The sequence below is a fragment of the Nesoenas mayeri genome (genome assembly GCF_963082525.1).
Source record: "Nesoenas mayeri genome assembly, chromosome: 5".
NCBI classification, from domain to species: domain Eukaryota; kingdom Metazoa; phylum Chordata; class Aves; order Columbiformes; family Columbidae; genus Nesoenas; species Nesoenas mayeri.
The window spans coordinates 48476966-48503344 of NC_137548.1; the positions used below are offsets into that span (position 1 = coordinate 48476966).

The 26379-nt window shown below is 38.1% G+C and overlaps 1 protein-coding gene across 10 annotated transcripts in view; it reads right to left on the reverse strand.

Annotated features, from left to right (window-relative positions):
• The window catches only part of PDHX (pyruvate dehydrogenase complex component X), a 104271-nt gene that overhangs the window by 32884 nt on the left and 45008 nt on the right, over window positions 1-26379 (reverse strand). For 6 of the 10 annotated variants that reach the window (XM_080344562.1, XM_080344564.1, XM_080344560.1 and 3 more), the window contains 5 exons: window positions 22315-22498; window positions 20655-20802; window positions 13568-13626; window positions 9045-9203; window positions 5415-5479 (listed from right to left, as the gene is read on the reverse strand). In XM_080344562.1, the coding sequence (XP_080200688.1) occupies window positions 5415-5479; window positions 9045-9203; window positions 13568-13626; window positions 20655-20802; window positions 22315-22498 (615 nt within the window). Of the gene's footprint in view, window positions 1-5414; window positions 5480-6094; window positions 6269-9044; window positions 9204-13567; window positions 13627-20654; window positions 20803-22314; window positions 22499-26379 lie in introns of those variants that run through there. The other 4 variants (XR_013922137.1, XR_013922138.1, XM_080344561.1 and 1 more) reach the window with 4 other exon arrangements.

Sequence of the window (26379 nt, forward strand, 5' to 3'; positions counted from 1 at the left end):
GACTCATTACACCTCTCTCCATTGAACATGTTAGTCTGTGTCAACAACTGGGAAGTGGTACATTAGGAAAGGCTTGGACTCTTTTGTGACAGATTGTCTATAGAGAAAACTGGCCCACCATCTCCTCTTTTTTTTATAGTTTCTATAAAAAGTAGAAAAAAAGATTAATCTGTACAGAATCATAGAATAATAAGGGTTAGAAGGGACCTTTAAAGCCCATCTAGTCCAACCTCCCCTGCAATGAGCAGGGACATCATCAACTAGATCAGTTTTCTCAGAGCCCTGACCCAGGTGCAGGTCTTGTTGAACCTCACGAGGTTCACATAGGCCCACTTCGCAAGCTTGTCCAGGTCCCTCTGGATGCCACCCCATCCCTCAGGTGTGTAAACTGCACCACTCAGCTTGGTGTCATTGGCAAACTTACTGAGGGTGTACTCAAGCCCACTGTCTATGTAAATTATGAAGTTATTAAAGAGTACTGGTCCCAATACCTCTGAGGGACACCGCTTGTCACTGGTGTCCATCCAGACATTGAGCTATTGATCATTACCCTCTGGGTATGATCATCTAGCCAATTCCTCATCCACCAAATAGTACATCCATTAAATCCATATCTCTCCCATTTAGAGAGAAGGACGTTGGGAGGCACCATATCAAAGGCTTTATAGAAGTCCAGACAGACACCATCCATAGGTCTTCCCTTGTCCACTGACGTAGTCACTCCATCATAGAAGGCTGCTAGGTTGGTCAGACAGGACTTGCCCTTGGTGAAGCTGTGCTGGCTCTCTCAAATCACTTCCCTTTCTTCCATGTGTCTTACCATAGCTTATAGGAGAATCTGTTCCACAGTCCCGTCAGGCAGAGAGGTGAAGTTGATAGGTCAGTAGTTCCTGGGACCCTCCTTTCTACCCCTTTTTAAAAATGGGTGAAACGTTTCCCTTTTTGCAGCCACTGGGGACTTCACCTGAGCGCCACGACTTTTCATGTATCATTGAGAGTGGCTTGGCAACTACATCAAGCCAATTCGCTCAGGATTCTTGGATATATCTTTTCAAGTCCCATAGACTTACATATGTTCAGGTTCCTCAGGTGATCGCAAACCGTATCTCTTACAGTGGGAGGGACTTTGCTCCCCCAGTCCCTGTCTTACAGTTTATCCACTCGAGAAGTGTGGTAAGAGAGGCTGCCAGTGAAGACTGAGGTGAAAAAGAGTTGTTGAGTACCTCAGCCTTCTCCTTGTCCATTGCTACCAGTTTGCCAGTCTTGCTCATCGGGAAGGTATGCTTCAACTCCCCTTTTGTGGAAGAAGCCTTTCTTGTTATTCTTGTATCCCATGCCAAGTTCAGCTCCAGCTGAGAGCAGTGTCCTTATACTCTTCCCAGTTTACCTGTCTCTGCTTCCACTGCCTGTGCAAGTCCTCTTTACCCTTTATTTTGACCAGCAGGTCTTGTCTGAGCCATGGCAATCTCTTGCCTTCCTTACCAGATTTCTCCCACCTGGGGATCAAGAGCTCTTGTGCTCTATGGAAAGTGTCCTTCAAGATCTGCCACCTCCATTCTGCTCCCTTGTCCCCAAGGGCAGTTTCCTAGGGGGTCCTATTGACTAACTCCTTAAAGACCTGGAAGTTTGCTTTCCTAAAATTTGGTATCCTGACTTTACTCAGGTCCAGTATCACAACCCCCCTGGTAGGGCTGTCTGTTGCCTGGCTTAGCAAGTTATCCTCAATGCTCTCCAGGAATCTCCTGGATTGCCTACAGCTTGTTGTGCTACTTTCTCACCAGATGTCAGGAAGGTTGAAGTGCCCCAGCAGGAGAAAAGCTTGCAAGTCAATGACCCCTGTAGCTGGAGTAGGAAGGCTTCATCAATACACTTCTTTTGATCAGGTGGCCTGCATTAGACACCAAGCGCAAAGTTCTCTTTGTTGCCTTGTGTCTAATTCTTACCCATGAGCTTTCCAACCTGCTTGTGGCTATTTTCAGAAACAGCTCTTGACATTCTTGATGTAGAGGGCAAGCCCTCCACCCTTCCTTTCTCACCTGTGCTGTCTGAGCAGCCTGTAGTCATTGATAGCCACGGTCCAGTCATGGGATTTCTCCCATCAAATTTCAGTAATGTCAACTAGGTCATAGCTTAGGTCTAGCAGCACAGTGGCTCCCTCCTGTTTGTTGCGCATGCACCATGCATCGGAGCACAGGCACTTCAGCAGGGCTGACAGTCATGTCCCAGCATGTTCCCACAGCATTCTCCTAGAGAATCCGTCAGTTCATGGCTTGGATGGTTTGCTGGGTAAAGACCTGGCTGGATGGCCAGTCCCAAAGACTTCTGGCGAACGGAGTGAAATCCAGTTGGTGGCCAGTCACAAGTGGTGTACCCCAGGGTTCAATATTGGAGCTAGTTCTGTTTAATATCTTTATCAATTATCTGGATGAGGGGGATTGAGTGCACCCTCAGTAAGTTTGCAGGTGACACCAGGCTGGGCAGGAGCGTTGATCTGCTTAAGTGTAGAAAGGCTCTACATTGGCATCTGGACAGGCTGTATCGATGGACTGAGGCCAATTGTATGAGGTTCAACGAGGCCAAGTGCTGGGTCCTGCACTTGGGCCACAACAACCTCATGCAACGTTACAGGCGTGGGGAAGAGTGGCTGAAAGCTACCTGGTGCAAAAGGATCCAGGGGTGTTGGTTGACAGCTGGCTGAATATGAGCCAGCAGTGTGTCCAGGTGGCCAAAAAGGCCAACAGCATCCTGGCTTGTGTCAGGAATAGTGTGGCCAGTACGACTAAGGAAGCAATTGTCCTCCTGTACTTGGCAACGTTGAGGCTGCACCTCAAATACCGTGTTTAGTTTTGGGTCGCTCACTACAAGAAAAACATTGAGGTACCGGAGAGAGTTCAGAGAAGGACAATGAAGGTGGTGAAGGGTCTAGAAAACAAATCTTATGAGGAGCAGCTGAGGGCACTGGGATTGTTTAGCCTGGAGAAAAGGAGACTCAGAGGAGATGATATCACTCTCTACAACTATCTGAAAGAAGGATGTAGCATGGAGGGTGCTGGTCTGTTCTCCCAAGTAGTAAGTGATAGGATGAGACAAAATGGCCTTGAGTTGTGCCAGGGCAGTTTAGACCATAAATTTCGAAAAATTTCTTCACGGAAAGGTCAAGCTGCCCACGGAAGGTTTGAGCGACCATCCCTGGAGGTGTTCAAAACATGTGTAAATGAGGTTCTTAGGGACATGGTTTAGTGCCATAGTTAGGTTAACGGTTTGAATCTATGATCTTGAGGGTCTCTTCCAACCAAAATGATTCTATGTCACCTTCTTACTGGTGTTTCCCTGTTTGCTTCTATTATCTCAGGAGATGCTGACTCATCTCTGTAAGACTTCAAGTGTGCTCCAATGTAACCAGCATGTTTGAGAGCAACAGGCTGAGAGCCCTCACAAGCATACTATCCCTCTAAGCTTGGTATGTCATGGGCAAGCCTGATACTATCCCCCTTCATGTCTAGTTTAAGCTCTGTCAATGAGCCCCACAAGCTTGTGAGCAAAGATCCTCTTTTCCCTTTGAGAAACGTGAATCTCAACCAACACCAGCAAGCCTGATACCATGTAACGCCATCCAATTATTGAAAACCCCAAAACTGAGGCAGTGATAAGAGCCACAAAATCATTTATTAATAGATCGGGTCTGTCTGTTTCTTCCAGTGTCACTGCCTGCAACTGGAAGGAGAGAGGAAAAAAATAACCCATGGTCCAGATTCCCTTACCCACCCATCCAAGGCCCTGAAGTTTATTTTGATTGCCCTTGGACTACAGGTCACTGCTTCATTGCCTCCCACATAAAAAAACAGGAATGGGTAACAGTCTGAGGGCCATACAAGGCTAGAAAGTTTCCTAATGATATCCTTAACCCTGTTCCCAGCTTATTGGACCCTCTGCTCTCCTCAAAAGGGAGTTGCCTACAACTGTAACCCATCTTTTCTTCCTCATAGAAGCAGTCAGTGATATGGGGGGTAGGCCTTTCTGACCTTGGCAACACCTCCCATGTACACGGACCTTCATTCTCCGCATCCATTGACTGGCCTTCCACATCCAGAGCCTCATACTTGTTGTACAGAGGCACCTGGGAAGGCAAGGAGGGAGTTCACTTGCCATCCTGAGCACCGACTTGCCTCCATTCACTCCTTTCCTTTAAGCTACTGTCTTCAGCCTAGTGAGGATAGAGGATCCCCCCCCCCCCCCGTTTTTTTTTTCTGATGGCAGTTTGTGTTTCTGTCTCAGAAACTGTTACAGTTCCATGATTTTGTCTGCTGAAAGGCTTAGAGATTTTTTTTTTTTGACCACTCCTCCGGCATGAGGGACACATATTCCAGAGAGTTGCAACCCACATGTTAATATACATTACAGCAATGTTTCTGCAGAAGTCTGTATTATTACTCTCATCACAAATTATCTATTCTAGAACATATGATTGAAATATGCATTCAGATTTAGCTTTTCAAAAACTGACAAAGAAGTGAGCTGAGCTAAATTTTATATAACAAAAAATGTTGCTTGATGATAACCATGTCACAAAATAGAATACATTAACAGTTTTAGAAACTTGGGAAGTACAAAAAATTGATTGAGAAATGAATTGTGCAACTGTGCCACTACATTTATGTTAGTTTTACACATGCCACTTATTTCTCATTGCTGAGTTCACTCACTCTTTTTGCAGAGTATGTTTTATAGAAAAAAATATTTACTAAATGTATGTTGCTATTTAAAATTGATCGAATCAGTTTTTAATGTTTCAGTTAAAAGTCACTGTAAGAGTTAACACCACACCTTTGCTGAAACTTTTTTTGCCCCTCTAGAGATATTCTACTCAAGAGTGAATTGAAGACAAACTGGACATCACTGTCTGCTATGATACTTCTGCCAAACAACTCCTTTTAATATATTTAAACTATTATCAGTGTCTTCTCCTAACTACAGAGTGCAATTTAAAAAACAAACAAAAAGCCAAACAAAACCCCCAAAATAAACAAAGAAACACTCCCCCCCCTGCCCCCCAACCAACGATAAGAACAACAATAAGAACAACAACAAAAACACACACACACAAAACCAACAACCCAACGACAAAATTCTTCTGCAATTGGGAAATATTAGGTGCAAAAATAAAAGTCATATCAGTCTCAGTATGAAAAAAACAGATTTCACACCAGGTTCAGATGAAATAAACCTATGTCAAGATAATTGTTTCATCCTGACACAGGACACAATGTAGGTACAGCCCTCAGATTCATCATACAGAGTTTCATTCTAAATAGAGCAAGATTTTTAAAGGCAATGTATTAACATACAGAGGAATAGTGGACAGTAAAACTGTTCCGAATGCACACTGCACATACTAAATGCTGTTAGAGTTTTACCTGAAAGATCCTCCCTGATACTCTTCCGGTAACAGTTTTCCATCTCTTGCTTTCTTTGCTAAAGCCTAAGGAAAATGAAAAAAGAAAAAGGACAGAGAAAATAAATTAAAGTGTTGTAATAGAATAGTTCTTTTCACTTCAATATGACATTATACTTACCATCTAGCCATTAAAAAGTCATCTGCTTATGGATTTAGAGAAGCACCTCAGCAACACTGTGCTTGTAGCTACAATGATTTGGCAAACATATGGAAATAAACCTTTATTTTTCCAACTATATTGACTGTTCAATAGAAGCTGTTCCCTCACCTTACAGACCTTGATCCAGTTTTCACAATGGAACCACCATTCTCCCTGATGTTTTTAGGTGACAAAAATACCTAGCATAACACTGATGAGACAAATTCACAGCATTATTCTTAAAATATTTGTTTAAAGAAACTGCCATGTATGACTTCAGAATTTTCTAGCAGATTTAGAGAATGTATTTTTTACAGCTACGTATTCAACTACCTTAGAGACAATGCTTTCTGTGACCTCCCATTTCATTCGTGAGACTTTTCTGCTTCTAAATATACACAGAAGAAACTGTCTACAAACTCTTTGTCAAAATATAGCCCAAGAAATTCATACTATGTTCTAAGATAAGATAATAGAGAAAAAGAACCTTTTATCCCCACCTAGGTTGTCTGTAGTTCAGAGGTCTCCTTAGATGGAAGCAGTGGGTATCATGATGAATATCTTCTATAGTAGTTGTCATGTAAGGAAGAAAGGACTGTGTGGACCTCAAGAGAAATGGCACTCATTGGTAGGTCAAGAGCCAGTTATTCAGCCACCAACCCATTCCTAACACCCTGTGAGTACCCAAAGGAAAAGGTGGTGACTGGAAACATGTCAGAGGACTCCTCCATTAGTAACAACCTTTTCAAAATGACAGCAGAGAATGAAGTGGGAATATATGCAGGACAGATGATTTCTCATATTCATACAGAATACATTTAGTGATTTTGGCTTGTATCATATTTTTTCTGAAGGTGGAAAAGCACATGGAAAATGTCATATTATGACAAGTGCAGCATTATGACATTTTAAGACAAAAAGGCACAGTCAGGGAAATAGATCTGCTTCTGGGAAGGCTGGTAAAATCATCACAGTCTGTTTTTCCTTCTGGTAAAAATAATAAAACTGATTATAGATTCCAATCATTTCATTATGTTAGGGAAATTATCGTGGAAGTGAATGAATAACCAAAAAATCTACATTAGCACAACATTTAAAAAGTGATATATCATATTTGTGAAACTTTATTGGAGCAGATTATTCCATGAATCCTCGTTGTTTTCTAGGAATTTTCCAATCCCATTTTAGGAATTCTGCTGCTGTTTTCTAGGATTTTTCCAGGTTCTAACAATTGACCTTTGCCCCCTCCCTCCCCCCCCCAATAATAATTATAATATTTATATATATATATATATATATATATATATATATATATATATTCTAGATCACTTTCCAGAAAATGCCTGTTCTGCTCTCCAGGGATTTTCTACATGTGTTCTATGAATATCCGGTCACTCAATTCAGTATATCATGAGGTAATTTCTATGAAATCTCACCCCTGCCTTCAAGGACCAGAGTAAATAAGTGGAAACTATGATTGAATTGACTTCTTTTTGTTTGCTTGTGTGTGGAGGTAAGTCATTGCAAGATAAACTCCAACACTGATAATGAGTTGATTAGTAGTTAGAGTTGTGACGTGGATTAATCCCTTTTCGTGTTGTAAATCTAACTTTGATGGTCATGGTGAACAACTGTCCTCCCTTCATACATTTCTAGACATTTTCAAGGCAATGGTTCTGAAATGCCACTGTAGTTTAAGAACTGCAATAACTTCATCTTAAAAATAAAAACCAAGAAGTTTAAGAGAGTCTCATTCTAATGAATCACCCACTAAATAATTCATGATTACACCAAGTTTTGCAAAACTTTGACACCCTTATTATGAATTTAAAAGTTAAAAGGATATACTAAATTTTATTTTAGGCTTTTATTCATATCTGAATAATTAGTTAACCATACACAACAGCCACGGGAACAGCATGCGTATGTGCAATTGAATGATGAAAATATGGTGCTAAGATGCTTATGACCTAGAAAGAAATTAAAATAAACATGCAGCAGAAAGGGACATATAACCTGTCTACACAAAGAACGCACCTGCCAAACTACAGGAAGAACAGTAGAGAAACAGCTGAAGTTTTAGTTTGTGCCTCCCACATGTGCATGTCAGGCACATATGTATTTCAATAATTCAATGAAGAAATTGAAAAATAAAATTATGTTGGTGTAGACACCTGCAATCTACCTGACCAAATGACTTTCATAGTGTGACCTATGTTACACACATTCAATGTGAAATGAAACAGGAATGCTTACTTATCATAGCCCTGGTAAACATAATGCAAGCATACATTCCCATCATGAGAACTGTAGAACACAGTAGTTTATGGTAAGAGAGGTTTGTAATACTGCATCACAGAATCAGATGTATAGAGATTATAATGAAAGCAGGACCTATACTTCACTTCTCATAATTCTTTTCTTCTTGTCCTTCTATTACTAATCACAGAATAATGTAACAACCTCAGCTGACCTTCCTCCTTGCCTGGCTCTTGTATCGGTGAAAGGACCTCCTCTCACAACAAATTAAACATTAAGTAAGCAATATGGACTGGAAATATCTTAAAAACACCCAATTATGAATGTTTTGTGGCATGACAATTAATGCCTTTTTCTGCTACAACTTTGTTGTTTGCTTGCCTCTTCCAACAGAGACTATAGGGTTTCTGTATTTTTTGGTAAAAGACTAAAATTTACAAAGTGCAGCTTCTGTCTGTTTTGGGGACAGTTTTATGCCCTAGCAGCTACTTCCATGCATTCCTCAGATACTCTAGGCCTTTGATTAGCACTCATTAAATTACAAAAAAAACGCTTGTGTTGGGGGATTTCATCTTTTATTGTATTTTTGCCTGCCACAAAATACTACTTCTATGGCTGGCAACAACTGCCACAGATTCAAGTCACTAACTTGCACCTGGTCTATGCAAAATAATGCTCATTAATCTGAGGAATTTAATGTTACCAGTCAGGTGACAGTCTCAACCACATTTAAAAAAACACGCAAACAGAAACAAGTGCCATAAAATAACTGTAAATAGAGTAACACAAGCAGCTACAAGCAAATTTCTGGGAAAGGAGGAAAAAACATCCCAAGCAAACAAAATCTCAAACCTAAAGACTGGAAATACTAAAGAAATTAACATTATCTACCTTTCTCATGAGGATTAAAGAAATACAATTATGTCAAATGGCAGAAGTCTGTACATGTTTATTTTTTCTAGCTAGTATTCAACTAAATAACATGATGACTAAGTTGTTGTTAATTAGAAATGAAAAAAGTAGCAAAATTAATAATAATTTTGAAGTCTAAGGAATGCTGAGACTGCTTTAGAACCATTTTGAAACTGTCTTTGTTATTACTGATGTGTATCTGGGTCATGCTATGTTTTCTGCTACACAAAAAATATACAGTTACTCTATTCTTCAGCCTACTGTACATTTAAGACCTACCTTTGCAGAGGCGGCAATTTCCTTTATTCCTTTGGCAGCAACATCTTTTATGATTGGTGTAATGAGACCTCGGTCTGTTGCCACAGCAATAGAAATGTCAATGGATTGCAGCTGCTTGCAGACTTCTCCATTGCAGATTACATTCACATCTGGCATTTGCTAGGAGACAGTAAAAAAACAGAGCTGTTAAAAGAATAATGGTGCAATCAATTATCAAGGAAAATCCTTTAAAACACATGGCTGCATACAGGCATTCACTAAATTAATTAGAGAATCACAGAGTTCTGTCTATAAAAGAAGGCAAAAGAAAAGGTCACATCTGTCATCAGAAATGCCATGAGCAAGAAAAAAAAACTCTAAGAATAGATGTACATTATTAACTTGCATTTATTTTATTTAAGTTCCTGGAAAAAAAAATTAACATAAGCCAACAAATTCCTTCAGGAGTCATTGATACCATTTTACAGATGCCCAGCATGCAAAGACACAAAGCAGTGCCACTCCTCCCCCAAAATAAAGCACAGGATACTGACTTAAGAAGCATGGAAATGGACATCCTACTACACGCATGTGTTATTTTCCATTTGTGTCAAGCCTGGCTCTCAACAAAGGAAGCTACAAATAGAGTATCCTGCAGGTACACTCATTGTTATTCAGATGAAGTTCTCCTAAAATGCATCAGTGGCTTTTTTTGTGTGTGGACTTAACTAAAATCGAGATAATGTTTACTTTTCAATGAGGCTTTTGATTTTACCATATTAAGCCCAAACACCCCACACATAAAAAAATAAACAAAAAACCCATCAAACCAACCAACCCACCCTCACCCCTCCAAAAAACTACAACATATAGATGAAGTCTCACATAACTGGTCATAGATACTGCCAAGGTACTATTTCCAATAAATCCAAGATCGGTATTTAGTGAACTTAAATGAAATTAAGAATTAGAAAATTGACTTCATATTGGAGAGTGTATTCCAGAAGAAACTATGAGAGGGAAACAATACCTCTACATAAACTAATTCCACTATCTATCTCTATCTAACTAACTACACTAACTATCTATCTCCACTCCTAGAAGAAGAGGTGTAACGATACTCTCAGTTCCTACTCTTCAATGCCAGAATGTATAGGGGGGAAAAAAAAAAGTAAAAAAAAAAAAAAGTACTATTCCTCTTTGCAAATTAAATAAACTTCAGGAAAGTCACACTGTACACACAGTTGTAATGTGCCTCCAAACGGGTATTGTGCAAGTATGACTCTATATAAGGTATCCAAAAGAGATGGTAGGGACAAGGAGTTTATCCTATCAAGCTCGACAGGATTAGAACAGTCTTAATTTTGATGCAAACCAGACAATACTATTTGATCCATTACTTCCACGATGAAAGACACTTTATTTTTAAAGGATGGCTGCTATAGCAGCTGTTGTTACTAAGCCAAATTAGTTGTGGATATCAGCCTGGAAAGCTTTAATTTCTTCCTCCAGCCTTACTCCTCCTTCCTTGTTTCAGAAAGCCACCAGAATTGTTCTAATGGGCTAGAATCTGGTGAGCCCACTGGCACATTCACAGACATCTGGCTGTTAAATTGCAAGACCAAGATGAAAACTAGAATTTATACTTGGAGTTGTGATCCTATGAAGGAGAAGTTTAGCATGTTAAAGAACTGATACAAGCACTATCTTAAGGTGTTTGCCAACCAATTACCAAGTGTCAAATTAGTCACTGTCTGTTCATTCAAGTTAGAAGAGTGTGTCTTGCATTGTTTAGGAAGAAAATATTAACGAAGTATGATTTGGAGAGTGCCCAGAAAAGAGCCAACAAAGCCACCTTGAATTTAAACTTGCAAATGTGTTCACACCACTGAATTTTGGGGTGGGGAGGAACAGGTAGAAGTATTTTCCTGAAACGCTGACAGAAAATAGTTGAGACGTGAGCTTGATCATGAACATATTGGTATACTGAGTTAAATCTTTCTTCTTTTTTAATGTATTATTTTAAAGTAAAACAAATGCTAGCATAGATTTGTAACAAAGCAATAAGACAGGACAGAATAGTTTAAAGACTACTTCCATTTAAGCACTATACTAACATCCCATTAAAAACAATCAAACAAAAACCCAGAAAACAAAGCACCTCAATTTCTTCAAACCCAGTGAACAAGAACTCCAGCTTCTCAGAATCAGACCTGCAACACCAACTCATCTATAATCAAAGATGCATTGATTTTACAAAGCTGTATGCATTACTGTTCACTCTGTTTATATCCTGAATTTCCTTTAAGCAAGCTAAAAATGACATGCTACTGATGACTTTGTTATGTTCACAACATAGATCTATCTAATCCTTAAGTTCAAGATTCAAATACTGTATTCTAAGTGTCGGCTAAAATTATGAGGAAAAAGAATACAAAAGTAATCACAGACTAAATATTATTATTTGTATATCAGAAAGATAAATCATATTTGCAGGATTCACTGGTTAAGTAATCTCGTGATGGCAGATAAGGCAGCAATTTAATAAAACCATAAATAGACACAAAAAACCTTTTACTACATAAGCAGAAGTAATAAGAAGTACACTGAAATGCTTGTATTCAAGTCATTCTTTCACATATAGACAAACTGTAAGCTAGAATTACATCCCATTATCTTTCTTGACTGATCTTTCTTTGTGTAGAAGAGAAAAACAGAAAACCTAATCTTTCATTCCTCTCTCTCTCTCTGTCTCTTGTTCCTCTCACCCACTCTCTGTTGCACAGATTTGTTATTCCATGCTCGCAGCTAGCAGTTCACAGTAATTTTAGGATGTCACCACTTCTTCATGTAAGGTTTCATTAGGCCACCAAAGGAAGTTTTTTGTTATGTTCACATGTAACAAACACATACCAATCATGTTTAGCTCCTCATTCTGTTTCTAGTATAGAATAACTTGGGAAGTTTTTCCCAATCTATTCAATGTCCAGAATTTTTTCCAGGCACTTGCTTATGAAACTGCTTAGAATCCTGTCTATTTTCTGTAAAAATCTATAGCTCTTGCAATTATACATAAATATTTAGATCATATTTGGCTAGAAATTTCTCAATAGTTCCATAACTTATATGTAACTTCCTGCTTCAGCTTTCAAATAAATTAAAATAATTAAAATCATCCTTGCAAATGAGAAAAATAGCTCTCACTCTCTTTCTGATGATTTTATATTATGAGGTAATGCCACAAGTCTGGATCTTTGTTCTGCTTTATCTTGTCAGTTTTTAGCTTTTAAAACCCACTGCTCAAGTGATGCAGTTATATCAGAAAAGTTTAGCTCTCCTAGGCATTTACCATCTAGCTAGGAGTGAATACTGTGCAACCAGGAAAGTACAGGTAACAAATCCACAGCAATACCAAACTGCTTCAAAATCTGAATTCATTCATTGTCACACATGAGTATATTTGCCCTGATGACGAGGGCAAACTCCATAGGATAGTCTGAGGATCAAGCGTCTGTCCCCCTTTATTACCTTTCTACATGAGTGAGATCTTTCCCAGGTGTTAGTGATCACTAAAAGACACTGTTTCTTCCTGAACCTTAAAAATACTGGCCTTCAGGCTGGTCAGAGCTCCCACCTATGCCTCATTTTAAAAAAAAAAGTGCAAACCAAATTTAAACCAAAAACGCTCCATATCTAAGTGAAAAACATAACAGTATTTTCACAAGTTTGGAAACAAAATTAATTTCACATTATGTTTTACAAATAACTATATTTGAGATAGTGTGAACTAATGCAAGACAGATGCAAAGTGCAGGAGTTCTCCTAAAGGAGGATTTCTGAAACCTTTCAGTTTCAAAAAATTAAGTGGCACGGGGAGTGCTTTCCAAGCAGAGAAATTGACACAAATCAGAAGACAATGTATACGGTTCTATCCAGAGAACAGGGAAATAGCTTATGGAGATGGTGAAGCCTCCGTAGTTTGGCACAGAACAAGTAGACCCTAATGAAATTTAAGATCTTAGCTTCAGGATGTATTGCAATCATTTAACTATTACATTGACAGGGGGAACAATGACAATTCTTAGCAATGAGTAAAGACTGGTTGCCTGAAGAATTTTTAATTCAAAGTAGAGGTCACTGAATAAGCCATCAAAATATACCTAAGGTAAAACACAAGACTGGTATAAGACTTAGACAAATATTTGTTTATAACTGTAAGAGAAACTAAGATGCACCAGCAAAGAAGAGAAGACTTATCTTGCCAATTGCTTTAGTCTGCTGACAAAGCATCTACCACTTTCAACAGATGGTAACTGTAGTAAGAGGATCTTTACTAAGAAGCTCTCATTTTTACAGTCTACAGCACAGACAGTATAGAAAATTTTTCCTGGAAAGCTTAAAAAACAGCTAACAATAAGTGATAAAGGATTACAAACTTTGCTATGATCACATTCATATCTCCATATAGGCTCACAAAATACTTCTCTTGTCTCCTTGGAAGTTTACTATAAAATGTATTTTTCTTAAGTCAATTATTCACTTACCTTCAGAGTAACAGCAGTTGCCTTGATAATAAAATCATTTACAGATACTTTAATGTCATCTGCAAAAAGAAAAAAGAAGACAACAATCACTGCTCATAAGATTTGTTTATCAGCACTTACATGATTATGAGATTCCAGTGATTCAGCAGATTTGCTTCTTTGAAACACTGCCAGAAAGTAACTCATCTTCAAACTACAATCATAAGAGCAAGAAAACTTTTCTCCCTCTTGGGACAAAAGGAGTATCATCAACGAAAAGCCTCCTGAGCAGAGATGTTCTTGCTAGCTGTTAATAGAAGGTTAAACTTTAGTATTCTACTCATTCTTATAAGTAGCAGCCCATATGTGTTTTATGCTTTACATATTTATTGTCTATGTAGAAATCTATTGCAAGACCTAAATATACAGAGACAATACTGGAGACTACTATTAGTTATGTAGTGTGATGAATTAACTGGAATAATTGCAGAGATCAACTTTTATTCAGCTATAAATCAGAAGTATGTTACTCTCCAGTGACCTTTGGGGCGTTATAATGTAAGAATCAGCAAGGTGAAGTCATCTGTCAATTCTTAAAATGGGTTAACAATATATTCCAAAGCAGGCTGCAAAATAATCTGGGAGTCAAATATTGTTAAAATAAAAGCAAAGTTACACACCACGAAAGACAGCATTAGCCAGAAGCACCTTGAGAGGACTGGACTTTTTTTTAATGTGAGGCTTAGAAATACTGCATAACACTTAGCATATTTGCTTCCTTTCCTCAAAAGCTTGGGAGAAAGGAGGTATAGAAACAAAGACCATGTATGCTCTGCGTTATTTTTTTCTAGGTTTTAGGAAACTGAGCTACTGGTAGCAGAAACAAAGACTATCAATACAATGCAAAATATGTCACAGTTGATAAATATTATCCTGAAGACACACATAATATTTACACAATATTAAATGCATCAATCTCACAGTAAAAAAAAAAAAAAAAAAAAAGTTACTCTGCTACCATCATCACCGCTGTCAACTGAACAGCAAAGAAGCAAAACTACTTCATTTTCAAGCCTAGTTTACAGCATGTAATACATGTAATACCTTTAGAAAAGCTTTTGTAAAGGGAAAGTTATTTATAGACAGTTACATTAAGTGAAGTATTCCTAAGTGATCAGAAATTTGGAGGAATGAGCCAAGTATCCACTTACCACATAATGGACCTGCAAGATTTGCCATGATTAGCAATCTACGTCTAAGATAGACAAAATTCTCATGTAATACAATGGGATCGGCAAGTACCATGTTGCATTGACAGAATTTCACAGACAAATTCATATCTTGATCATACAATACATTTGGCATTTTATATCTTGATTTATATCACTAATTCTTGGCAAAAATGTCACTTTCCACTAGGGGACAGGAATGCAGTGAAAATACAGGAGTATGGTTAAATGAAATAAGTCTGATAATATTTTATCCTCAATCACTGAAGTTTATAGTAGGGATAATTGCTATACATTACTCTCAAAACAAAGAATGCCACATAAAACTTCCACATTACATCTCATCATGCAGTATAAACCACCATTATTTCCATCAGAAAAAAATCTACCAGTACCGCCTCTGTAATTCAATTGTATGCTAAGACATATGCCTCTTTTCCACTCCTACATTTTAAAAAAAATATTAATTAAGAATCCATAGCAGGAAGAGAGATGTGAAAAAATTCAGGTGAGCATTCTTAAGACAATTTTTTACTTTGTGTCTTATAACCTGCTGCTATTTAAAGAAAATATCAACATCATAAATTGTCTTTGACATTAACTTGTGATAAGATACCATTTTAAAATAAAATCATGTAGAAAAACGACCTGGACACTCTTGCATTAAAAAGTAGTCATGCAAAACTCCAAGAAAAGGAGAAACAGCTCCTGTAGCATCATGTATAAAAACTGAATATGGCAGTCCAATTTAATGTAGAACCTCACAAATGGATAAACAAGTGTAGGCTAATCACCAGTACATACAGTAGCCCTCCAACATCAGCATTCTAGTTCTTACGAGTACAGCTCCGTGACACTAAGCTGAGAGAAAACTGACTCACAGGATAAAGCCTCAGTAACAGCAAGTGACAATGAAGTACTCTTAACACTCCTGGAGGGCATGTGCTATAATGCCACTTAAGGAGACATCACAGAATCAGAATGGTTGGGGTTGGGAGTGACCTCTGGAGATCATCTAGCCTAACCCACTTTCTACAGCAGGCTCACCTAAAGCAGGTAGCACAAAAACGCATCCAGGCAGGTTTTGAAGGTCTCCAGCAAAAAAGACTCTACAAACTCTCTGGGAAGCCTGTTCCAGTGCTCTGTCACTCAAAGTAAAGACCATTATCCTCATATTCAGGTGGAACCTCCTACATTTCAGTCTGTGCCCAACGCACCTCATCCTATTGTTGGGCACCACTGAAAAGAGTCTGGTCTCATCCTCTTGACAACCACCCTTCAGATATTTATCAGCATTGATAAGATCCCCTCTCAGCCTTCTCCAGGATGAATAGATCCAGCTCTCTCTGTCTATCCTCACAAGAAAGATGCTCCAGACCCCTAATCATCTTTGTAGATCTCTGCTGGACTCTCTCCAGTAGCTCGTTTTCTTTCTTGACCTGGGGAGCCCAGGACTGGATGCAGTACTCCAGATGTGGCATCACCAGGGCAGAGTAAGGGGGGAGGATAACCTTCCTTGACCTGCTGGTCACACTCTTCCTAATGCACTCCAGGATACCATTGGCCTGCTTGGCCACAAGGGCACATTGCTGGCTCATGGGCAACCTGTTGTCAGCCAGGACTCCCAGGTCCTTCTCTGAAAAGCTGCATTCCAGCAGGTGAACCCCTAAACTGTACTGGTGCCTGGGGTTATTTCCCCCCAGGTGCAGGACCCTACACTTGCCCTTGTTAAATTTCATCAGGTTTTTCTCTTCCCAGTCCTCCAGCATGTTCAGGTCTTGCTGAATGGCAGCACAGCCTTCTGGTGTGTCAGCCCTTCCACCCAGTTTGGTATCATCAGCAAACTTGCTGAGGGTGCACTCAGTCTCTTCATCCAGGTCATTAATGAACAGGTTGAACAGGACTGGACCCAATACTGACCCCTAGGCAACACCACCAGCTACAGGCCTCCAATTAGACTCTGCATCATTGATCACAACCCTCTGAGCTTTGCCATCCAGCCAGTTCTCAATCCATCTCACCATGCACTCATCCAACTCATACTTCGTAAGTTTACCTATGATGATTTTGTGAGAGAAAGTATCAAAAGCCTTACTGAAGTCAACATCCACTGCTCTCCCCTCATCTACTCATGCGAGGGTGAATTATCATGGACTCCACACAATCCAATATGAATTCAAGCAAAGCCAATTAATTACAGAAACAAGCCTCCTTATATATGCAGTTATTTCCTGATCATGTGTCCACACTGCAAGCATGCATTAACTGACTGGATATTGTCTATGTTCACGAGCTGTCCACACACTTGAGTCTCACTGCTAATAGGTCTGTTGATTTACATCGTGTTGCTGCCCTGCATCTGCCGAACTGCCCCACTCCCAGAGGAGATCCCATTTTCAGCTTGACGAGGTGGCCTTGAAATTCCTGTGGGCCTGGCTAGTTTGATAACAAATCTCCACCTAATAGAAACCTATCCACACATTAACTTCAAGAAAATCCCTCAAATTTCGCACATACCGAGACAGTAATGCCATCACAGAATGCTATCAGGTTAGTCAAATATGATTTCCCCTTGGTGAATCCATGTTGACTACTCCTGATAGCCTCCTTTTCCTCCACGTTTTGAGATGATATATACCATGAGTTGTTCCATCAGCTTTCCAGAGATGGAGATGAGGCTAACTGGCCTGTAGTTTCCTGGGTCATCCTTCTTGCCCTTTTTGAAAACTGGAGTGACGCTGGCCTTCTTCCAGTCCTCAAGCACCTCTCCTGTGCTCCATGACCTTTCAAAGACTATAGAAAGTGGCTTAGCAATAACATCTGCCAGCTCTCTCAGCACTCATGGGTGCATCCCATCCAGGCCCATGGATTTGTGAAATATATGTATTTTTCTGGATTTTGTGGAATATTGAGATACCCCCAGGAAAAACAAAACAGTCTAACTTTCTAGAAATACCTGTCTGCAAGCAGATAATTTGTTATATCAACAAAAGCAAGGGTGAAGGAGAGAATGAAGAGTAGTAACTCCTTTGTTAGACAGCCATATTACCACAGGAAAACTTATACTTTTCTAAAACCTAGCTGGTGCCTCTGTCTACAGAACCTTTCAAGGATAACTTCATCAGGTTATTCTTGAAAACCCCTTTTTTTACACATCCATACATGTAAAGAAATTTAACTTGTACCTTGAAAATGCTTTTTGATGCTGCACTGTGATAACAACAAAGTTGATTTTTAACCTTGCCTCAGAGGCATGGTTTTCAGTAAATCAAACTCCTTCTGTTGAGCACTAGCAGCTAGATGACCCAAGTGGGGGAACCCTCTTAAAGATTTAAGCTGGGAGAGATGCCACATATAAAAGCTATAATATCATTCTGGGGGGTGGGGCAACAAGAAAAAAACCACACCTATCTACAGCTATATCTGGAATCATACAGAGTGAATACTCTAATGCTAATAAGCCTGCCTCTCCTTGAAGATAGGAAAATTACTCATTTGAGGTATCATAGAATCATAGAATGGTACGAGTTGGAATGGACTTTAAAGATCATCTAGTTCCAAGCCCCCTTCCACTAGATCAGGTTGTTCAAAGCCCCAGCCAACCTTGCCTTGAATGCTTCCAAGGACATGGATGGCATCCACAGCTTTTCTGGGCAGACTGTCCCAGTGCCTCACCATGCTCACAATGAGTATTTCTTCCTTATATCTAATCTAAATCTACCCTCATTCACTTTAAAGCCATTACTCCTTGTTCTGTCACTACACACCTTTGTAAAAAGTCCCTCTCCAGCTTTCTTATAGGTCTCCTTTAGGTACTGGATGCTCCTCCAGGCTGGACAACTTCAACTCTCTCATCCTGTCTTCATAGAAAAGGCACTCTAGACCCCATATCATCTTTGTGGTCATGCTCTGGACTCACTCCAACAGGTCCATATCCCTCTTATGTTGGAGACCCAAGAGCTGAACACCAGTACTCTTGGTGGGGTCTCACAAGCATGGAGTAGAGTGGGAAAATCACCTCCCTCAACCTCAGCCTGGTGGCCAGGATACAGCTGATGCAGCCCAGGATAAAGTTGGCTTTCTGAGCTGCAGGTGCACATTGACAGGTCATGTTGAGCTTCTCATCAACCAACATCCCCAAGTTGTTCTCCTCAGGGCTGCTCTTAATCCATTTTCTGCCCAGCTGACATAACGCAGAGTTATGTTGGTCTCATGATACAAAACATTTACAGATAGGACCAAGAAAGCTTCTGGAGACCTAGGCACCCTGTCTAGGGCAACTACAATACTATTTTTTTGGAAAGCAAACAAACAACAAAACCCACTCCACAAAATCCATAAGGTCTAACTATATCTTTCAACACTTGTTCTACTGCTATTCTCCTTCATCATGCTAGAAAAACCTCACCAAACAAACAAGCAAAATAAAGACAGGTGAACAGCACAAAGAATGATTTGGTCAAATCACTTGAAAGATTTTGTCATTTGCTTGAAGAAGAACTAATTGTGGATCATCACCCAAAGCTACAGTAATAAAAATATTACTTTAAGATTACCAGATTACAATGTGTCAGAAGTACTTATGTGACTTTGGAGCCTATGTTTCATTGACTTAAAACTGACAGTTGTGTCCTAAGTGACAGAAAAACCATGCTTTCCTCTCTACCAAATAATTTATTACTAAGAAGTTATTTAATGCACATTGTGCAATGAACTACTTTGCATCTAAGAATAAACTGGCAAATGGAAGTGTACGTGTCACTGGGATACCAAGAAATGTCAACTCTTACCTCCCTGTGCATTTGTACAAGTGCCTTTTCAATGAATCTTTCCAATCCATTTTTCAAGGTTTGGTATTCAGTTCTTTTCTTTCAAGAACTGAAAAGGGATGTGACAATAGTACATCTATTCACAAAAACACAAACTGTTTTATTACTGCTTGTTGCTAGCTAGAAAAAAAAAAAAGGCCTTTCTTCTCTTATTTGACATCAGTCCAAACTGAATCTTCTACCTCTAGGATGCTCAAATACATTTCAAGTTGCAGATATGCCAAAAGACACCTGAAACACTACATGGACTCATTGCTTCTGCAAAACCATGTTTTCTTTCAGATTTGCTTTAATTAATTTCAATTACTAGTTAAGCTTGAAATGAAAAAAACAAGCTTTATTTTCACAAATTGTAACTGCAGACAATTGCAAGAACTAACTAATATAAAACAACGCTTTCCTAAAGAGTTTCCACAGTTTTTGGTTTAATACCTTCACAAACTATGGAACATGGGCCACTTTCTCTAGACAACATTAAAATCAGTATATTGACCAAATATTTCTAAATACAATAGAATGTATTTAAATTAAGAATATTATGCTGTTAAAGTCATAAAAATTGTCTTTCATTTTTTTTTACCCATTAAGTAGAATTCCTTAAAGAAGAAGAAACCAAGCAAAAACCACTTTGTGATACTTTGCATGAAAATGAAGTACCTGTCTGAAGAGTGTTCTATTGAAAAATTCTCCTGTTTTTTTAAATGTATGTGACATATACTTTGTTTGACTGAGATTTTGGAAAGAACACTCTAGTCTCCACAGTTAATTTTGAAACTATTAAAATTTCCTATTGCACAGTATACTCAGCTGATTTTTAGCAAAAACCGAAACAGTTTTAGCAAAACCAAAGCAATCTTTTATTAGGACCTTAAATCTCAAGAAATTTTTCTAAATAACTACAGCTTGAGTCCAACATACAGAATACTGAAAAAGATTATTTGTATACAGTGTTCTGCCTCTACAAAAATCTACAGCCCCTGGGTACAATTATGTAAACAAGACAAACTATGCATTAGTACCATGTTACGGTAAATCAGTTTCATCACTAACCTTTGGCCAATTGTTTTCTTAATTTCAAAATAGCATTGATGTCACAGTCAGCAGCAGCATATGCATGAGGTATAGTAGTTTTAGATTCTGTTAATCTCTTAGCAATAACTCTTCGGATGTTGCTAGCTGGGATTTCTGTGAATGTACCCTGAAAGAAATCATATGCTGCATATTAAATATCAAGAGTGCAAACATACTTCCCCTTTGATGAAACAGGACTCCAGCACTGATGTGTTATCCCTAACTCCTGCTCACTTCAAGTATCCCCTACATACCAAAACATGACATGTTCCAACTACTGAAATTAATGATTAAAACCATTGAGCGTTCCAGTCGATTCAACTTAACCTGGATCAACAGGTTTTACCGAATAGTTTCACTTTACAGTATAGAATTAATCCTACTGTCCTAACAGACTGCTTAAAAAATTCCAAATATTCAGGTACTAATTCCCAGCCAGAGTATATAAGCACTGTTCCATCTGCCAGACTTGGCATACTGCTCAGAATATGTTTTGTTCTATTTAAATTGTAATAAAATATTTCCTCAGTAAGCTACTGCTTTTTCAGTTCCCTTAGTGGTTCCTTAAGACAGGCTTTACTGCATTTCTTTTGTTACTCTCCTCTTTCCTTCCAGATATATTCAGTAAAGTTTCAATGCAGAAGTTTTCCCACCTTCTTCATAGAGGTAAGTCAACTCTCAAGCAATCACTTGAAATATCAGTGACTACAGAAAGCAAGAAAATAAGTGATTCAGTACAGTATTATTTTGTATACCTCATCTGTTACATGTATGCTACATATTGAGTAATAGTCAACACACAACAAATTGCAATATGTGTGTTCTGCTGCAATCATATAACATTTTTCCTGTAATGGAAAAATAACCAAGTTTGAGCTTTCTGTGCTTCATTTAGTTCTTTTCACAGGGTAAAGAAGAGCAGCATTTTCTGATTGTTATGAATTGTAGTTACACTGTAAACTTCAGCCTCTGAAGACTCAAATTTTGTTCTAAAGTCAGAAAGATTTTTCCCTGCATTTTTCAGAAAAGCTTTTCAATTTCTACTGATGTGCATTTCAGCATAGGTATTTCTAACATTTTTAACAGAAACTGTATTTAGGTGAGTTTGCAACATTACTCTTCAAAGCAACCACTAAGCCTCTCTTTCCTCGCTTCTTGACAACTTATCAAGGGATATTTACATATACTGCAGGAAAGTGAAGTACAGTACAATGAAGTACAGCAAAATTAAGTCAGGATACAAGTTTCTCCAAGTTTGGAAATACACAATGACATAATGATCCTGCAGGGATTGAGGTGTATTATTGATTTCTAAACTAGTGCCATCTTCATGTTTGGGGACTGAAATAAAACTGCTGCCTCTCTGACTTTCCCCTTCCGAGGCTCACATTGTAAATTGTCTCATGGCTTCAATTTGCAAGTTACACAAAGTAGTGTGCATAGTTCCAAGAGCTCTGCAGTTTGAATTACACTGCTCTAGAATCATTCAAACATACTGAAAAATGCATGTGCCTGGCCTTGGCATCTTGGTGGCCTTAGTTTCCTTCATCTCTCCAGTTCTGGAAATCTCATATAGCTACTTAAGTAGCCATGGCAATATTTAGCTGTAGCGATGTTGAGGACTTAACAGAAACATTACCAGTGCAGCAGGTTGTCCTGGTGTGGAAACTGGTGGAACTGCTGGCCTTGGATAAGCAGAAGCCATAGCTGTTGCTTGTGAAGAAAGCTTCACTGCAGTAGGCTGGGGAAGAGCTGGAGAAAACACAGGTTTCAATTCACTCGGTTTGCCCTTCTGCTTCGCTTGCAGAAGTTTGAGAGCATCCCTGGTGATTAAACACAGAAAACATTTGTGTTAGAGAAGCGTATTGTTCATCATCACTAACTGTGAGTGTACATGATAATTTCTGAATTGTGCTAACAATTCTTCTAAATAAGATACCAGAGTATACTTACTCAGGCTATAAAGTCTCAAAAACTGTTTCATCCATTATATTTGTAATCATTTAAATTTAATGTAATTAATTAGTGCTCACAAAAAAAAAAGAGTAGTAATTTATCACTCATTTCTCTGTATCTTTCTAACAGAAATGTTCACAAACAGGCATAGATGGTACGCAAGTCCATACTTCATAGGCAATTTGAAAGATAGCACCACACTAAAGAACCAAAACCAAAAACTGAGTAACATGTAACAGTCCCAGGTGTGGCTGAACCTCATCTGCTCTATAAGCATTCTCCCAGGGTCTTTACACAGGTATAGCTGCCACCACAAAAATTCCCTCTTATGGGTACAGTATGACAGACATAAGAAAACTTCTATCTTTAAGCTATAAGACCACATCTACCCTAGGTTCATTGTATTTATAAAGTAACATGCTAAAGATAGCACCTATGAGGGTAAACAGAAAAGACTATTTACACCACCACTGCCAATTGCAAGGGAAATGAGCTATAGTAAAATTTCTGGCTTGCAGGTATTACTGTTGTACTAGCAACTTATTAGAAGAGCTGTATCATTAATAGATCTCTCTTTATGCTCAAGATATGATAACAAAAATCTGTATCATATACTCTAGATAAACCTCTACCACTTCATGATGATACCACCACAGCACGTACACAAAAGTTTATGTACACAAAATTTTACTGCATAAACTGGCAGAGGAAATGAAAAATAAGTTAAAAATCAGACTACTTACAACTATATCATGTTTTCAAAACATAAGCCATAAATACTAAAAAACAAAGCTATGCAACTTCATTAGATTACTGCTTGAGTGTAAGTCTATTCTTGAGTGAGAGTCAATAGTTTGTATATCACTAAATTTCTGTAGAAAAGACAAAAATATCAAAAAATATGAGTTCTTAGTTCTTCCTAACAAAGCAGCACACCAGAACCATGAACTGAAAACCGTAAAGCTCTGTATGTTCTATACAATGTCTTTTACCGATTGATGACTTGCTTACATTTATTTTTAGCTTTAATACATACTTTAGGAAATTAATATTAACAATATATATATTTTTTTAAACTGAGCTCGGCATATAGGTTTTTCGTTATTAAAGCTGTTACTTGTTTTCCCAAATTAACATGTTAGCCAAAATTTGTTTTAAAAATAAGTGTTTAGTATTTAACATAAATATTGTATGAGGGGAAAAGTTAGATTTCACTGAACGAAAATCGTCCCCTACCATTATAATCTGAGACAAAACGAAGTAATTCCATGACATAATACAACTTCTCTAGTTAACATATTAGAAGCCACCAAAAAAAAAAAAATTACTTAAGGGTTTTAACTTGGCAGTCATAAGATAGACCATCTGCTCATTATATTACATAATACCTGAAATAAAGCTTTTATAGCTTCTTATAGATTTTAAAGCTAAAGAATGCTTTAGAATTACTTCCATATAACATGCAAATGACAAAAAAACTGATGGTCCTACCTATTGTAGCCAAGTCAAAATGCTTTTATAATTTTGGTGGCTGTTAGTGCGTTAGCTGCAAAGTATATTACCAAAATTTAGCTTATTTTTAGATTAGAAGATTCACTCAGGACTTTTTGAAACTCATGCATGAGTATGAGATATATCTATAAAATAGACATACATAAAATAATATTTCATATATATTTATATTTTGTATATTATATAAATATTTGTTATACATACATATAAAAATCATTTTCCCCCTACCAATTCCACATTATTTAAGTGAATAAAAAAAAAATAGGTACAGCAATGCTATGACTGTCATGTGTGCAAGATTGTGAGCCTGCATATACATAAATTTGGAAGAGGTACCAAAGCAAGTCAAATTAAACAGATTTCAGTACAAGTCAGGCAAACAGATATTTTATCACAACTGGGAGTTGGACACCTCCTTCTACTCTATAAACCTCTACCAATACAGGACAGTAATGGACAAAGTTGAGACAGAGGTAATAAACATAAAAGAGAGCAGTCTGCTCCATAGAAAAAATACCAGAGCTTCGTAAACATTTATTAAACAATGATGTACCCTACTGAACTGTTATTACTAGAAGTATACACATACTGGCAACTCTGTTACACTTCAGTTTACCATTACTAAAGAAGTGTGCAGTCTTTTCACTTTATGTTAGCCAAAATCCAAACAACGGTGAAAGGAAACCGAGTACTTTGTGCTCAAAATATACTTTGCTTGAAATGGACAAGTTAGAGTTTATACACACACCTAAAAAATCACTAAGGATCAGACGGTGCAAGAGGAGATGCACACATTAACACTAGCTTCCTCTAGTGGCAGTTACTGTTACTAAATTGTCCCAATGCTCTATCTCCTGAACATCCGATTATTCAATTAATAGATTTCCTGGAAGAAGGAAAAAGGTGAGCAGAGAACGTTACACATTAGAAACTTTTAGATATTTGACTTACAGCGCTATCAACATTGTAGGAGAAACTCGTTCCCTCCCTGGTGGCAGCTAAAAATTGCATGCAGCATAGATCCCACTAAAAATCTGTACTCATTAAATATGCATGACATGAGTCTCTGGAAAACCAGCAGTACATGTGTATGCTGTGCCTTATTTGCAAGCTGAAAATGCAAATGCTTGAGCAGCTCCAAGATCCCAAATCACAGTGACAGCTGGTAGTAAGGTACAGATGGGAGGAACATAGCGTCAGAAGAATATAGTTATTATTTCTAACTAGCCTCCTCACCTTTTTACGGTTTCATTTATAAATCCCTAGATCACTAGTGAAAATTATAAGAAAGGGCAGAAGCAACCTGAAAGAATCAGCAATTCTGACTCAGCTCTCCCAAACAGTGTCTGAGCTGATGACACTGGGCAACCTTTGATAGAAATTGTGAGTTACTTTGTACTAACACATCGATTTCCTAGTATATTTCTGAAGAAAGCAGAAGATATTGCTTAAAAGTAAAAAAGCTGACAATCTATAAAACAAAAACAGGCAGGAAGACAACAGTAATCCAGCCTTGCACAGATACATAAAAGAAATGAAGTACCATCCTACTAAGGGAGTAGATTATGACAGAGAAAGCTACTAAGTGAAAGTTCCTGTTACTGTTAAAAGTTTTACAGTGAATTGAATTTAAAGATAGAAATTTAGGAAGAAATAGTCTTGCTTGCTTACATAGCTCAGTATCTCCCTTTATTTCTTACAATCTGCTGAGTGTAGCCCTGTTCAACAAGGAAACTCAAGTGTTTAAAAGTGAAAAGTGAACTTGCAATACACCCTTGAAGAATCAACCACTCATTTACTTGGAAGAGAGAACATGAGTCACACAGCTATAAAGCATGGCACGCATTTTAACAGTAATCTCAAGTTAGCAAAATAAATATTTTCCTGAATATCTGTAGCAGCTCTTTACAAAAAATCTGCAAACATTTCATTTCAAACTGAACATAATAGCAGAGCCTGTAGGTATCTGAAAGATTATCACCATTTCATTAAAAAAAAGTTTGTTTCTTAAAATGACATTTCAAAGTCAAATATTTTGTATGGAAGAAAGTAGTTTTCAATAAAGAAGATTTTGTTAGATAACTCTTGTAGTTAAAGAAAACTCTCTGCTACATCTCCATGACAACTAGGGAATGTTAATTAGGCAGCTCAAAGTCCTAGAGGGTTTACACCTGCCCTAGCCCAGTAACACATCATAAATTAACACTACACTTAAGACAAAACATACCGATAGTTT